The sequence below is a fragment of the Mauremys mutica genome, chromosome 1 (assembly GCF_020497125.1).
Source record: "Mauremys mutica isolate MM-2020 ecotype Southern chromosome 1, ASM2049712v1, whole genome shotgun sequence".
In the NCBI taxonomy this organism is placed as follows: domain Eukaryota; kingdom Metazoa; phylum Chordata; order Testudines; family Geoemydidae; genus Mauremys; species Mauremys mutica.
The window spans coordinates 119295318-119311437 of record NC_059072.1 but is presented as its reverse complement, the minus strand read 5'-3'; the positions used below and the strand labels follow the sequence as shown (position 1 = coordinate 119311437).

The 16120-nt window shown below is 41.9% G+C and overlaps 1 protein-coding gene across 3 annotated transcripts in view; it reads right to left on the bottom strand.

Annotated features, from left to right (window-relative positions):
* Positions 1–16120, bottom strand: part of LOC123352644 (solute carrier organic anion transporter family member 1B3-like) — a 43230-nt gene that overhangs the window by 13616 nt on the left and 13494 nt on the right. For all 3 annotated transcript variants that reach the window (XM_044993075.1, XM_044993085.1, XM_044993091.1), the window contains exons 5-9: positions 13044–13168; positions 12054–12200; positions 10856–10954; positions 6404–6649; positions 4029–4193 (exon numbers count right to left, since the gene is read on the bottom strand). In XM_044993075.1, the coding sequence (XP_044849010.1) occupies positions 4029–4193; positions 6404–6649; positions 10856–10954; positions 12054–12200; positions 13044–13168 (782 nt within the window). The remainder of the gene's footprint in view (positions 1–4028; positions 4194–6403; positions 6650–10855; positions 10955–12053; positions 12201–13043; positions 13169–16120) is intronic.

Below are 16120 nucleotides of genomic sequence, written 5' to 3'. Positions count from 1 at the left end.
CCTTATGCCCTTGTGTTGACTACCTGTACCACAGGTTGCAGCATAGGAGAGGAAGTTGGATCCGGAAAAGTGCTAGATTTTCCCTCCCACTGGAAGGAGCATTGGCTTTGCCCACTCCAAAGTATCAGCCAGAATAGCTGCATCAGCATGTTGGGTGACATGCACTGCACCATGCAGAGCCCCAGTGTGGAATACCACCCATTCAGGGCAGTGGAGACACCAGGAGGCAGACAGTGGCAGACATCTACCCTAGCAACTGTATACGTGGCCATGTGCAGGCTTGTGACATAACCCCCGCCCCACAATGTCCACACTCAAACCCCGGAAGCATGTGCCTCAAGGTGAGCAGAGGGCACGTAAGCTAGCATGCCTGAGGGTGTGAGTAAGTACACACCTTAGCTGTGGAAAAGTCTAATACCTGTGCCAGTTTGCAGTGTGAACGGGGATGAGGAGCATCTACCGGGGTTTCAAGTTTCAATAGTCTTTCAGTCCTAGTTCCACAATGCACTGAATCCTTTTCTTCCCGACCCTTTCAAAACCTAGGTCCCTGTCACCCTGTGCACTGGTAGTAGCGTGGTGCACTGCCCCCGGCAGAACAATTGTTTGTTGCTGTATTTATTCCAAAGGCCAAAAACATAATGCTCTCCTTCTCTTTGAGAACTGGCAGGACTTTCAGCTCCCAAGAGGAGCGGCATCTCAGGGACAGCAGAGGCAGACAGAGAAGGGTCCTGGAAGCGCTGCTCGTAAACAGGAGAAACCAAGAGCAATTTGAATTCCACAGAGCATAGAAGGAGCAGTCTCTTCAGCTGGAACTGGTTCATGGACATGGGGACACAGGGAACAGGAACATTCTCTAATGGAGAGGCTGATTTGATGGCTGAAAGGGTGGGGCATCCACCTGCTGCCAAGACCCCACAATCATCCCATCAGCTGCTGCTGCCTCTGCCTCTGGCTGCCAACCAGGGTGCTGCTAAGCCAGAAGATGCTGTTGCAATAACTCCCCCAATTGAGTAGGAGGAGAACACTGAGCCTGCAGTAGTCCTGGAACACTAACATGTTCCAGCCTCGAAAACTCTTTGCAAGAGACATCCGCAGATCTCACCACAAGCCATTGTCCTACGTCGTTCACCCCTTCTATTGAGGAGGGGAAGGAGATGGGGGCAAAGACAGTGTTCTCAGTAGTAAACAGTTACTTTGCTAACAGTATGTTATTGTTCTGATTTCAAAATTTTTCCATTAAACCTTCTACTTCATATTTTTAGTAAATGTTTTGTTTTGTTTAACTGTGTGTTGGTCCGCCTTCCTAATGAAGAACTGAAGGTGCTTTTTCATTCTTGACTGGGCCGCAAGCTTCCTACTTCATTTAATGGAATGGTGTGTAAATATCTGGTGTCATCATAATGTCAATAGTTTTGAATCCCCCTAAAGTTCAAAAATACCTTAAGTCACACAATTACACAGAAGGGATAGGGAACCACTACTATTTTTCAACTTAGAAATGGGGTCAATCAATCTTTTACAGGCTTTATTAGACATGTTGTAAATCAAAACTAAAGAATAGTAAAACAAAAAGAGAACATACCAGCAATAACAGACAAGGGCAGTACCCTGTACAGAAACACCCCTTTCCTGCCTTGCCAAAACTTTAAGAATTTCAGTGATACCAAGGACTAATGCTCTATAACAGTCCTTAGTTGTACTTAACTGTGCTGACAATAAAAAGTCTAAAAGCACAATGCAATACTTTCCCCATCAAAGCAAACACTCATAAGATCGCTTAAAAAGTTTAAGTGTTCCAAATAAGCAAGGTTTCTAAAGGAGTGTGAATAGTGTAGACAAAAACATTGCTCAATGAGCACATAATGACTCAGTTGCCACCCTCCACAACACAAAGGTGAAAACCCAGTAGAGGTGCCCTGTTAATTGTCATTAATGTGAGCAATGTCACATAAATAAATGGCTAATGACTTCTGGCTACAGGGGGAACAAAACTCTCACAAAGCTGTGTAGCCCTGTAAGTATGTACGAATGTTTCCTCATGTGCATATCCAGAAGCTATACAGGATGAATACGTGTCCCTTGGCACAGGCTGATGTCATCCTCTGCCTCTCTGCTGTGCCAAGATATAGCACATACAGCATCACTGATTTTCCTCTCTCATTGAGAACCAGGACCAGTAGTCACATGGGTGGAATCCAGCTTCCTGTACAGAGTTTTTAAACCAGACTTGTCCTGAGCTCACTCAGGATGGAAACATTTCCCTTTATCTCACAAAAGTTCTGAAGTATGCAGCAGGTGATGATTATATGAACAGTGTTTGCCACGTTGGCATCCAGACAGCTGCAAAGGCAGCACCAATGAGCTTTCAGTTTACCAAACGTGCACTCCATGACCAGTCTGCAGCTACTTAGCTTGTAACTGAATTCCTGTTTTCCAGGGTCAATGATGTTGGGTACAGTTTCATGAGCCAAAGCAGAAGCAGGTATACCACAATACAAGTTGGCACAGACACACTGTATAGAACCACATTTCTGGGAAATAAAATCCCTTTTTCCCCACTTCAGGTACAACCCTGATCTCCTCAGCACCCAGCATCCAGTGTTTCTCACATTTGTATTAATGAATCTGCCCTTGTGGTCTTCTAAGCCTTTCAGAACAATTGAATGGTAACCTTTTTGTGTCACATACTCAGTTGTGCCTCTTGTGATGGGCAAAATATTGGGATCTGAGTGCCACAATAGTCTCTGCACAGTTTGGAAGCCGCATCCTCTGAAATTCATATGTTATTTTTGGAACTTTTCTTATGGCAACCACTGGGTAAATTAATTGCCTCACAAATCTGCACAACAACAACCTTCACAGTGGACTTTCCAAACCTAGAGTGGTTTGCAACAGACCTATAGCTGTTTGGTGTTGCCAGCTTCCACTGGGCAATAACAACCCACTTCTGAATCGGTATGGTTTCCTTGAATGGAGTGTGCTAGAAGGGCTTTGCAAACTCTCCACACAGTTCAGTGAAGGTCTGTTTCTTCATTCAGAAGTTTTCAAGCCACTACTGGTCATCCTAGGTTTCCAAAACAATATAATCTCACCACACTGTGCTAGTTCTCCTGCATCAGAAGTGAGAGTCAACTAAAGAGCATACCATGACAACACTGGCATTCATCATATCTGTACCATATGAGCTGAATGAATTGTTATTAACCCTCAAAGTCAGCCATCTTCCATGTGTCAGAAAATGCTGGCCAAATTCCATCCAACATCTCACAGAGTGCATACTCCACTGCATACCCATTGGTCTGCAATAAGGAGCAGAAGTAGAACCAGATAATCATCTATTTGCTCCATGTTTTCCACCCAGTTTTGTAGGGAATAACTGTGAAGGGCAACATGAGCAGGAAGTGCCATAGGCAAATGTGTGAAAGCAGAAGACCGTACCAACAAAACACAGCAAAGCAGTTCATAGAGTGTCTCCCTGTGATGCACAGAATCCTGGAATACTGTTCCTGAAACACTAAGCGCTAACATTAAGTCCCTACAACGATAGTGTGGACACAGGTATATGTGTGTGCACAGCTGTATATTAGTGTCCAGCACAGTATGCATGTGTATGTGTATATGGGAAACACACACAAGTATGAACATGGTATGAACATAATCCAGTACTCAGATATGCACACAAGTATAGACATAGCCTGTAATACTCTGAGATTATGTCTCACATCTGCCACCTGGTGTGTCTGCTCCAAAGTTGCTCATGACAAAGCCACAATAGAGTCCTTAGCAATTCTATGTATTCAAAGCTTCATGCAAATTTATCCTGGAAGCCATCTATTACAATTTTGTCTCATGAAAAGGAAACAAAGAGAGACACATTACAGTCACCCTAACTGTCCACCACAGAATCAAGCTGTATGGTGATTTTGTATAATTCCATCACAGAAGGGGGACTCTTTTTCCCTTCAGAAAACTCACCATGCTCAATAAAATGTATATCAAAATACTTTCCCAAGCACGGTAACACTCACCTGTTACAAAGTTAGACTTAGATGCTGACTGACCGTACTGTTGTTCCATGTATTTTGGTTTGTAAGTCAAGAAACCAATAAAGCTACTGAATTGTAACAGTGAACAACACAAAAATGTTACGTAAATTCTATTACTCAATACTCTTTTCAGAGAGATAAAGAAACCTGAAAGAAACAATATACAATTTTATTTTAAAAAATGCTTGGCATAATTACTGGTAAATAATCTATGAGATTCAGAACCAGATCCTGCCCTCAGACACATAGGTGCTTATCCCACCGGCTTCAGTAGGATTTGCAGGTGAGTATCTGAGAACAGATTCTGGTCCTCAATTAGAATATAGGCTGTGAAATTACAGTCAAATCCTCAGAAATGGTAATTCTAGAAACTTCAGTGGAGACATGCCAACTGAGGCCCCAGTCCACCAGTGAGCTCTACACAGAAGGGTTCTGGGGAAACTGAAGTCAATGGGGCAGCACACAGGCCAAAGGGACTGTCTGCTCACATGAATCTCACTGCAGGATCCAGACCAAAGTGATTTCTCCATGGTTCCGCTGTACATTGTGTCATGTCTTGCACTGGGAACTGTAGCCAATGATTTTAGTTTATTGTTCATTTATTGTGTGATGTTATGATTAACTAATATGTTATGTCATTTATCCGGGGTGGCCAACCTGAGCCTGAGAAGGAGCCAGAATTTACCAATGTACATTGCCAAAGAGCCACAGTAATACGTTAGCAGCCCCTCATCAGCTGCCCCCTCCTCCCACCCATCGGCAGCCCTGCCGATCAGTGCCTCCCCTTCCCTCCTGATCAGGTGTTTTGTGGCATGCAGGAGGCTCTGGGGGAAAGGGGGAGGAGCGATGGAACATCAGGCTTAGGGGAGGGGATGGGAAAGGGTGGAGTGGGGGCAAGGCCTGTGGCAGAGCCAGGGGTTGAGCAGTGAGCACCTCCCGACACACTGGAAATTTGGGGCCTGTAGCTCCAGTCCCAGAATCGGTGCCTATACAAGGAGCCACATATTAACTTCTGAAGAGACGCATGTGGCTCCGGAGCCACAGGTTGGCCTCCCCATCATATATAATCATTGAATGCAGAATAGAGTTAAATTGTAGGATTATAGAAGTATAAAATAGATCAGTAGTTAGAAGGGATAATTACATAGTAGGTATCTAAGTAAGTAGGGCTTAAACACAAGGCCTACAGGTTGAGGCCTGTAAGATTTTAACTTAGCCATACTAGGCCAGAGACTTAAGAAATGCTTGACATAAGTAAGTGACCAAAGAATGACCCTATCCCCCCACTAAATTACAGGAAAAGATATACCAGTGGGCGATATTGTGAAAAATTAACAGAATACGTTTTTGCTTACAAGATATCCGGTAGTCACATTTTTCTAACACATGCTCTAACCGCAGAGTGCACTACGTGCATAAATGCTAAAGAAGTATAGTTAGAATCACATTATAAAAAGAGGGTGTCCAGATTAGGAAAACTGTGTTCCCTATGGGAAACTCCATCAGGAACCATCCCTTTACTGATGATCAATTGGCAAGGCAGCCATCGGACCTTAAGAATATTGTTAAGGGTGTGTGAGTATAATGATTTTTTTAACTTGTGTGTAGGTCTTTATAAAAAATTTTATATGCTTAGGTAATCATAACTTTAATTGTAATTTTTAACAAAGCTTGTAAAAGAGACTAGACCATGTATGTGTGAATATGTGTGTGGTCACTAACCACGGTCTTTACGTGTTCCTAGACACTCTAAATCTGAAGCAAGTAGCAGAGGTAACGTTCACTCTGTTGAACGTACAACTCTAGCCACCAAATCCACAGTGATGTAATACAACACTACTAAATTCACTTTAAATAAAATAAAAGACTACAGAACTGAACCAGAATAGAAGTGTAAAGATGGCACAATGTCATCTTTTTTCTTGCCTCTACCCTCCCACATTCCTACATTGAGCACAGTTCAGCCAGAATGGAAAAATCAGGTTTTCTGTATTTTTCATTGCAGACAGTTGATTTCACATTTTCCATTAAATCTGTGATGATCATGAAAATAATACAGTCTGACTTGCTGGGAAAAGAACCTTCTGATTTTTTTAGGCTTACCCATCACTAATTTTAACACAGATTTTAGTTAATTCTGGTCACTCATTTTTCCTCAGTTACAGTTTATTTCTAGTGCAAACTTTAAAATGTAGATCCTGATTATGTAATTGATCCAATGCAGGTCAACCTTCATGGCCACCCAGAAACCCAATGACTTCAAATAATCGTGGGGGTGGGGGTGGGGAACTTGGGGTATTCCTGTGTTACATTGTACTGGTAGGTTTCCAGTTTGGCAGAACATATGAAACACTTGCCTTTTGAAATTACTGACCACTTGACTGGCTGATGATTTTCAGATTTGTGATGCCTGCTCTGGTCTCCTTTAATTTTGGAGAGATCAGATGAAATGTTGTCATTATTCTCTTCCTCCTGCTTTTTGAGACTCTTTGGCAGGAAACAGAATGGTATGGCAGCAATGAGATTAGTTATTCCAGCTATAATAAAACCAAGCCACCATGCACCTACCCACCGGGAGTCTTTTGGAGTTATGGTTATGCTACCTAGAATAAAATGAGACAAAAAATGAATTCATGAATTAATGAAGAAAAAAAGAGATACCCCCCTGTAATTGCTGGGAAATCTACATTATACACTGGAAGGAAACTCAGTATTTTCAATATTTAGTGAGATATATTGAAAGATGACATAAAGCAAGAAGGGCACCTGCAGTCATATAATATAAGAACATAAGAATGGCCATACTGCGTCAGACCAAAGGTCCATCAAGCCCAGTATTCTGTCCCCTGACAGTGGCCAATGGCAGGTGCCCCAAAGGGAATGAACAGCAGGTTATCATCAAGTGATCCATGCCCTGTCACCCAATCCCAGCTTCTGGCAAACGGAGGCTAGGGACACTATCCCTGCACATCCTGGCTAATAGCCATTGATGGACCTATCTTCCATGAATCTATCTAGCTCCCTTTCGAACTGCATTATAGTGTTGGCCTTGACAACACCCTCTGGCAAGGAGTTCCAGAGGTTGACAGTGCATTGCGTGAAAAAATACTTTCTTGTGTTTGTTTTAAACCTGCTACCGATTAATTTCATTTAGTGGCCCCTTGTTCTTGTATTATGAGGAGGAGTAAATAACACTTCCTTATTTACTTTCTCTAAACCACTCATGATTTTATAGACCTCTATCATATCCCCCCTTAGTCGCCTCTTTTCCAAGCAGAAAAGTCCCAGTTTTATTACTCTCTCCTCATACAGAAGCCGTTCTATACCCCTAATAATTTTTGTTGCCCTTTTCTGAATCTTTTCCAACTCCAATATATCTTTTTTGAGATGGGGCGACCACATCTGCATGCAGTATTCAAGGTGTTGGCGTACCATGAATTTATATAGAGGCAATATGATATTTTCTATCCCTTTCTTGATGATTCCCAATATTCTGTTCACTTTTTTGACTGCTGTTGCACATTGAGTGATTTTAGAGAACTCTCTACAATGACTCCAAGATCTCTTTCTTGAGTGGTAACAGCTAATTTAGACCCCATCATTGTATATGTATAGTTAGGATTATGTTTTCCAATGTGCATTACTTTGTATTTATCAACATTAAATTTCATCTGCCATTTTGTTGCTTAGTCACCCAGTTTTGTGAGATCCTTTTGTAGCTCTTCGCAGTCTGCCTGGGACTTAACTATCTTGAATAGTTTTGTATCATCTGCAAATTTTGCCACCTCACTGTTTACCCCTTTTTCCAGATCGTTTATTAATATGTTGAATAGGACTGGTCCCAGTACAGACCCCTGGGGGATACTGCTATTTACCTCTCTACATTCTGAAAACTGACCATTTATTCCTACCCTTTGTTTCCTATCTTTTAACCAGTTACCAATCCATGAGGGAACCTTCCCTCCTATCCCATGACTGCTTATTTTGCTTAAGAGCCTTTGGTGAGGGACCTTGTCAAAGGCTTTCTGAAAATCTAAATACACTATATCGACTGGATCTCCTTTGTTCCCATGCTTGTTGACCCCCAGTAGCGGGGCAGCTACCCAGCTCTTAGAAAAAAGGAAACAGCCACAGCTGGGGCCACACCTCAATCAGGCCCCACAGCTGGCCCTATAAAAGGCTGTGGGCCAGGAGCTCAGACATTCTCTCTCTCTAGCTTGGAGAGAGATGGGTCTGGCTTCTTGGGAGCACAGCAGGGTACCTAGAGTGAAGCAGGGCTGGGGAAAGGCCAGAGGAACTGGGGAGCTCTGGCCTGGAAAACCCCCAGGCTGCAGGCCTTGCTAAAGGCCAGAAAGGGTACTGGGGTTGCAGAGGTGCAGCCCTGGGTAGGCAAAGGCAGCAGGTCCAAACCCAGACTGCAGTCTGCCTCAGTGAGCAGGGGCTAGATGGTGACTGTCAGTAGCCACTGATGTAAGATTGGGATAGAGGGTTGGGGGTTCCCCTTGGTGGGGAGTCCCAGAGAGTGGGGGTACTGCCACAGGGCAGCACCCAAGGTAAAGGGGCACCGGGGTCCAGGAGGGGGCCTGCAGCGGGCAAGCCACCGGCCAGCAGAGGGCACTCCAAGAGTGGAAAAGCTAATTCCCTGGATGACCAGCAGGAGGTGCCGTGCCAGTGAGTCATCGCTTTGCTACACCCCCTCAAAGAATTCTAGTAGATTGGTTAGGCATGATTTCCCCTTACAAAAACCATGTTGACTATTTCCCAACAAATGATATTCATCTATGTGTCTGACAATTTTGTTCTTTATGATAGTTTCAACCAATTTGCCCGGTACTGAAGTGAGGCTTACTGGCTTGTAGTTTCCAGGGTCACCTCTGGAGCCCTTTTTAAAATTTGGCATCACATTAGCTATCCTCCAGTCATTTGGTACAGAAGCTGATTTAAATGATAGGTTACAGATGACTATCTGTACAGACGAATGTCTTGGTTGGTGTTGTTTTTCACTTGCCTTCACACATTTGCTAACTTGTATGATTCAAGGCTACATGCCGCAGAACTTATGGTACTTTTGAGAACATGGGAATCTGAAATAGGTTTCAAGCAGAGTCACACACACACCCTGGATCTGCTAGGACTTTTTACTTATAACCGTTTTTCTTATAGGACCTTCCAGCAAAATGCTTAATCATGTGCTTAACTTTAAACACATAAGGAGTCCCATTGGCTTCAGTGAAATTTGTCACATACTTAAGTCCGTATTATGGAGAATGTGGAAGCAGCCTGCAGTATTTTTATGAATATCATATGTCCATTTATTTGTTGGATTGTTTATCTATTGTTTGCTATGTGACTACCAAAGAGTTAAGTCATGCAAGAGCTGGGTACACTGGGCTGAGGAACAGACAATGGCTTCAAATAAGCTCTACTGCTGGTACACAAATACAATAGAATTGTCAATTTCTATTAGGTTTTACCTCTACCTTGCTAAGGGTACTGCCTGGCTGGTGATTCCGTGTGTGTCTGTGTGTGTGTCTTGACAGGCTAGGAAAATCCAGGCAGGATATTTAAACAGAGCTTTGTCACTGATAAAAGGACAGCCTCTGATAAGACAGTAAGAGACAGGGATTGATGGGTCTCCTAGCTCATCTCAACTTGCAAAGCAAGTGAGGGGGTGCCCGGCATAAGCAAGGCCTGCCTTAGCTTAGGTAAGGTACAGATGTATATAGTCTATTTACTGGTTTAAGATCTGTTTCTCTGAATGCCTTGGTTCTGAATCAACAATGCATTGCTTTAAGAAACTTGCTTGGTCAGTGTAATAACCACTTGTCCAAGTTCCTGAAGGAAAATCAGTACAAGGGTCCAAAACCCCAGTTGAACCTGCTAAGAAATCATGGTTCGTCCAAAAGGGACTGCAGCTGAAGGCCGGGTCTCATAGTGAGAGAATTGCATGATTCCATCCCAAAAAGAAGTGGAGGTAATGAAGCCCATCACCTGAGAGATTGCACTCTAGGAGACCAGGAGCAGTCATAGCTGTAGTTAACCCAGTGACCATGGCATATAGGATCAACAGTTTGTTGGGATCGGGGCAAAATAAGCAAACACCTGTATGGGGGCACTGTAAACAGTCTCCTCCTGCAAGCATATGCTCAGATCTTAGGCTATTTAAAGATCACCAATGGGTGTTACATTTCAAATGCCTTCATTATCACTATTTATTTATATTACACATGCACAGATGTTTGCAATGGAAAAGAGTGAGCACACATGTCTGTGTGTCAAAATTTGAATGCACACGAATGGACCCCCAAATAGAAGCCCCTTCAAAAACCTCACCTCGGATATTTTCTTTTTTGTTTAACCCTTTGTAAAATTTGAACTCAGTAATAGAGAGTAATATTAAACAATTAACATCTTATATGCTCAGCCAACATTTCAAATTAACCACCTAAAATGAAAAATGGATATGCTATCCAACCCCCATCAGTAAGGGCATGACTCAGCAAAGCATTCCGTGAGGGTGTGTAAGCACATACTTACATTTAAGCATGTTTAAATGCTTTATTGAATAGGCATGGATTTAAGCCTATACTCAAGTGCTTTCCTGAATTGGGCCTAAAATATTTCCCATACCTACAACTTTTTAAATTATTTTTTCAGGGAAAACACTTTGTTCTCACCTCACCTTGAAACAAACACATTTATTATTTACTAAAAGGCATGAAAATATTTGGCATATCCTGATATAAAGGACTGGCCATATTGATTATTATACAACAGTTTAATATAATTGGCTCTCCATTTTTCCTTACCTAGATCCACAAATCCAATATCCACATACAAGCTGGCACACAGCGATCCCAACAGGTAGCCGATTATTGGCCCAATCATTGCTACTGTGTGCAAACAGGCTGAAAATATAATGAAGTAGACACTGGTAAATTTACAGACATGTGGCCCTATATGTTTTCCACCTACTTTTCTTATTCCTCTCCTAGAACCAGGGTATTCCAGGAAGTGCAAAGACTAGCATCCTGCCATTTGAGAGAGGTTTTTTATTCTTCTCCTTTTTGGTGAAAAAGATCACCTTAGGCAGTATTAATGTATCATTTATTGATTTATTAAATGTGTTTAGTGGCCATTCAAGACTACAAGAGCCAGATTAACTCCATTCACATAAAACTCAAATTCAAGTCTCACTGCAGATAGAATGAACCAGGACTCGGTGGGTTAAGACAAAAACATTACAGGGAAATTTATACAACCGTGTCATTTTCTTTTGAAGGCAGCAATTGACTAGGAATGAAGGCTACCATTTTTTCAAAAGAATCTAAGGACTTAGACACCCAACTCACATAGGCTCCTCTGTAAATCACAGTCAAAATGGAGAGTAGAGCTGTGAGGGTAACTAATTCTTTGGTTAGGTGGTCAAAGAAAAGAAAAGAAAAGAAAATTTTGAGACAACCCAAAATGAATTTTTTAAAAAATTTTCAGCACACTGAAAAAGTCACCAAAATTTCATTTCCAGTCAAATGAAATGTGGTGTTCAACCTGGAAAAAAATATTCATTATTGAGGGAGGTTTTTTTGCCTTTATAAAATGCTGTTAATAAAAGTGAATAAAATGTTGAAATGAAAAGTAATTTTGAATTGAAAAGCTGACATGTTTCATTTAGAAAAAGTCGCATCCAAATATTTTGACTTTTTCTGATTTTGTAATGTGTGTTTCTGTGTTTTTTTGAGGGAGGGGAGGTTGTTTGTTATTTTATTTGACCAAAACAATTTGGCAAATTCAACACAAATTGTTTCAGTGGATGCAAATCTGCATTTATCAGAGAAAAAAAAAACTTTGTTAAAAGATTTTGCCTGGTGTTAATGGAGAGAGTTTTTAAAAAAAATAAATTAAAAAAATAGGACTCTTTAGAGTAAGATGATCTACTTCTGAAGCTAAAGCAAATTTGATCCTGTCACTGTTTCTTCATAACCACCCTTTTCATTCTCTTAAGATTACCTATGTAGAAAGGAGCATCTTCTTCTTTAGCAAAATCATCAAGGTAAGAAATTCCTAGCGGTGTTATTGGTGATTCCCCAACTCCACGTAACAAGTTGCCCAATAAGACATATATCCATATATATGATGCTGCTGCCTTTACACAATCTGTAAATAAGAGTAATTACTATCTTTACAGTAGAACAATATACCTTGAGCCTGGCTAGAACTCCATTTAACACACTCTCTCTCATCTTGCTCAGTTGTTTTTCCTTACATAAGACTAAGACTCTGTCTAGGTTACCAAACTCATAAACCTCAAAATCATCAGCCCTTCCTTTAACAACACTTCCTGATACCAGTCACATGCTTGTCTACCAAAGATAGTAATGCAAGGATAATGGTCTGTATTGTTAGTGAAGAATGTCTAGAGAAAAATAAACAACAGATTGAAATTGTAATAGACATACTCTATGACATTTCATTTACACCTTCAACTATGTCCCCTGATCCAGGCTAGCAGTTGGCTCATGGGTCCTAGAGTCCTTTTTCTCCTCCCATGCAGCATATAGCTGCAGATGCTCTATAGGTATATTCTAAACTGGTAGTGAGGTATATGAAGATCACAGAAATGCCAGTTAATTTCCAATTAACTCTAACACAGCTTGGGCTCTTAAATTTCCTTTGGGAATCAATTCTCCTCACAAATTACAGTATATGAGAAATTCCTTTAACGTCAATGTGAGGTACTTGTATCCGGAAGGGTGGAAGAAACTGGGCCCCAGTAGTTCAGATACTTCTGGATTGGTAGATGTGCTTGCTCTGAGATTTTCAAGGCTGCTGTATCACTGACGTGTCACTAACACCCGCCAAAATAAGTTAAGGCTTAAATGGGGTTTAGAATTGTACTGGCCCTCCACACTGGGGTGAATTGCCCTCTTGTGTGAAGACCGATTTATAAGTAGGTCAAAATTGTCACATTTAGACGTATTTTCAGTTACAATTCCTTACCTGAATCTGGTTGTTCTGATAAGGTTTCACTGACACCAGTTACATTTTGGTCCACTGAGCAGGGAGAGAGACTTGAAGTTGAGTTGACTGACAACACTGCATGCGATGCTGTTTCATACTTATAACTGAACACATACAACATTATATTTAGTAGTGATCTTTCTGGGCAGTTGAAGAAATACAGGGATATATTTTATCTCAGTACAGGGGGAGTGTTGTGACTGCTGTTTTGGCGAATAGAGAGAATGGGCATCTAACTGTCTCTGCACCGCATTCAAATTACGTTTTCCAAAGTGTTAATTTAACAGTAAAAAGGAGGGTTAATTAAGTTTAAAAAAAAGGGAGGGAAAGGGGGAAGAAATGAGCAAGCAGATATCAAAAACAACTATATGGCAGATATATCATTTTAAACTGGGAACTTAAAAGAAACATAAGAAATGTGAAAAGAACAGGAGTACTTATGGCACCTTAGAAACTAACAAATTAATTTTAGCACAAGCTTTCGTGGGCTAAAACCCACTTCATCAGATGCATGCAGTGGAAAATACAGTAGATATTGTATGTATATCTTCCTACTGTATTTATTTTCCACTGCATGCATCCAATGAAGTGGGTTTTAGCCCACGAAAGCTTATGCTCAAATTAATTTGTTAGTTTCTAAGGTGCCACAAGGACTCCTCGTTGTTTTTGCTGATACAGACTAATGCGGCTACCACTCTGAAATAAGAAATGTGGACATTTAATTCAGGGTCCTTTGAAAATCCCACTCTTAGGATATGTCTATATGGAGAGTATTTTAGGAGTTCATTGTATTAAGAATGCAAATAGAATGAGGAGTACTTGTGGCACCTTAGAGACTAACAAATTTATTTGAGCATAAGCTTTCATGGGCTAAAACCCACTTCATCAAATGCATGGAGTGGAAAATACAGTAGGAAGATATATATACACAGAGAACATGAAAAAATTGCATTGCCATATCAACTGTAATGAGAGTAATCAATTAAGGTGGGCTATTATCAGCAGGAGAAAAAATCTTTTGTAGTGATAATCAAGATGGCCCATTTCCAGCAGTTGACAAGAAGGTGTGAGCAACAGTAGGGGAAAAATAGCATGGGGAAATAGTTTTTACTTTGTGTAATGACCCATCCACTCCCAGTCTTTAGTCAAGCCTAATTAAATGGTGTCCAGTTTGCAAATTAATTCCAATTCTGCAGTTTCTCATTGGAGCCCCTACTATGCTTGTGCTACATTGATGACATCTTCATCATCTGGACCCATGGAAAAGAAGCCCTTGAGGAATTCCACCACGATTTCAACAATTTCCATCCCACCATCAACCTCATCCTGGACCAGTCCACACAAGAGATCCACTTCCTGGACACCACAGTGCTAATAAGCGACAGTCACATAAACACCTTCCTATACTGGAAACCTACTGACCGCTATACTTACCTACATGCCTCCAGCTTTCATCCAGACCACACCACACGTTCCATTGTCTACAGCCAAGCTCTAAGATACAACCACATTTGCTCCAACTCCTCAGACAGAGACAAACACCTACAAGATCTCTATCAATACCCACCTGCTGAAGTGAAGAAACAGATTGATAGAGCCAGAAGAGTACCCAGAAGCCACCTACTACAGGACAGGCCCAACAAAGAAAGTAACAGAACGCCACTAGCCATCACCTTCAGCCCCCAACTAAAACCTCTCCAGCGCATCATCAAGGATCTACAATGTATCCTGAAGGATGATCCCTCACTCTCACAGATCTTGGGAGACAAGCCAGTCCTTGCTTACAGACTGCCCCCCAACCTGAAGCAAATACGCACCAGCAATCACACAACAAAAACACTAACCCAGGAACCTATCCTTGCAACAAAGCCCATTGCCAACTCTGCCCACATATCTATTCAGGGGACACCATCATAGGATTATAAGGTGGATAGAAAGCTGGCTAGATTGTCAGGCTCAATGGGCAGTGATCAATGGCTCCATGTCTAGTTGGCAGCCAGTATCAAGCAGAGTGCCCCAAGGGTCGGTCCTGGGGCTGTTTTTGTTCAATATCTTCATTAATGATCTGGAGGATGGTGTGGACTGCACTCTCAGCAAGTTTGCAGATGACACTAAACTGCGAGGAGTGGTAGATACACTGGAGGGTAGGGATAGGATACAAAGGGACCTAGACAAATTAGAGGATTGGGCTAAAAGAAATCTGATGAGGTTCAACAAGGACAAGTGCAGAGTCCTGCATTTAGGATGGAAGAATTCCATGCACTGCTACAGACTAGGGACCGAGTGGCTAGGCAGCAGTTCTGCAGAAAAGGACCTAGGGGTTACAGTGGACGAGAAGCTGGATATGAGTCAACAGTGTGCCCTTGTTGCCAAGAAGGGTAACGACATTTGGGACTGTATAAGTAGGGGCATTGCCAGCAGATCGAGGGACATTACATTCCCCTCTATTCAACATTGGTGAGGCCTCATCTGGAGTACTATGTCCAGTTTTGGGCCCCACACTACAAGAAGGATGTGGAAAAATTGGAAAGAGTCCAGTGGAGGGCAACAAAAATGATTAGGGGGCTGGAGCACATGACTTATGAGGAGAGGCTGAGGGAACTGGGATTGTTTAGTCTGCAGAAGAGAAGAATGAGGTGGGATTTTATAGTTGCTTTCAACTACCTGAAAGGGGGTTCCAAAGAGGATGGATCTAGACTTTTCTCAGTGGTACCAGATGACAGAACAAGGAATAATGGTCTCAAGTTGCAGTGGGGGAGGTTTAGGTTGGATATTAGGAAAAACTTTTTCATTGGGAGGGTGGTGAAGCACTGGAATGGGTTACCTAGGGAGGTGGTGGAATCTCCTTCCTTAAGGTCAGGCTTGACAAAGCTCTGGCTGGGATGATTTAGTTGGGAATTGGTCCTGCTTTGAGCAGGGGGTTGGACTAGATGACCTCCTGAGGTCCCTTCCAACCCTGATATTCTATGATTCTATGACCTAATCACATCAGCCACACTATCAGAGGCTCGTTCACCTGCACATCTACCAATGTGATAAATGCAATCATGTGCCAG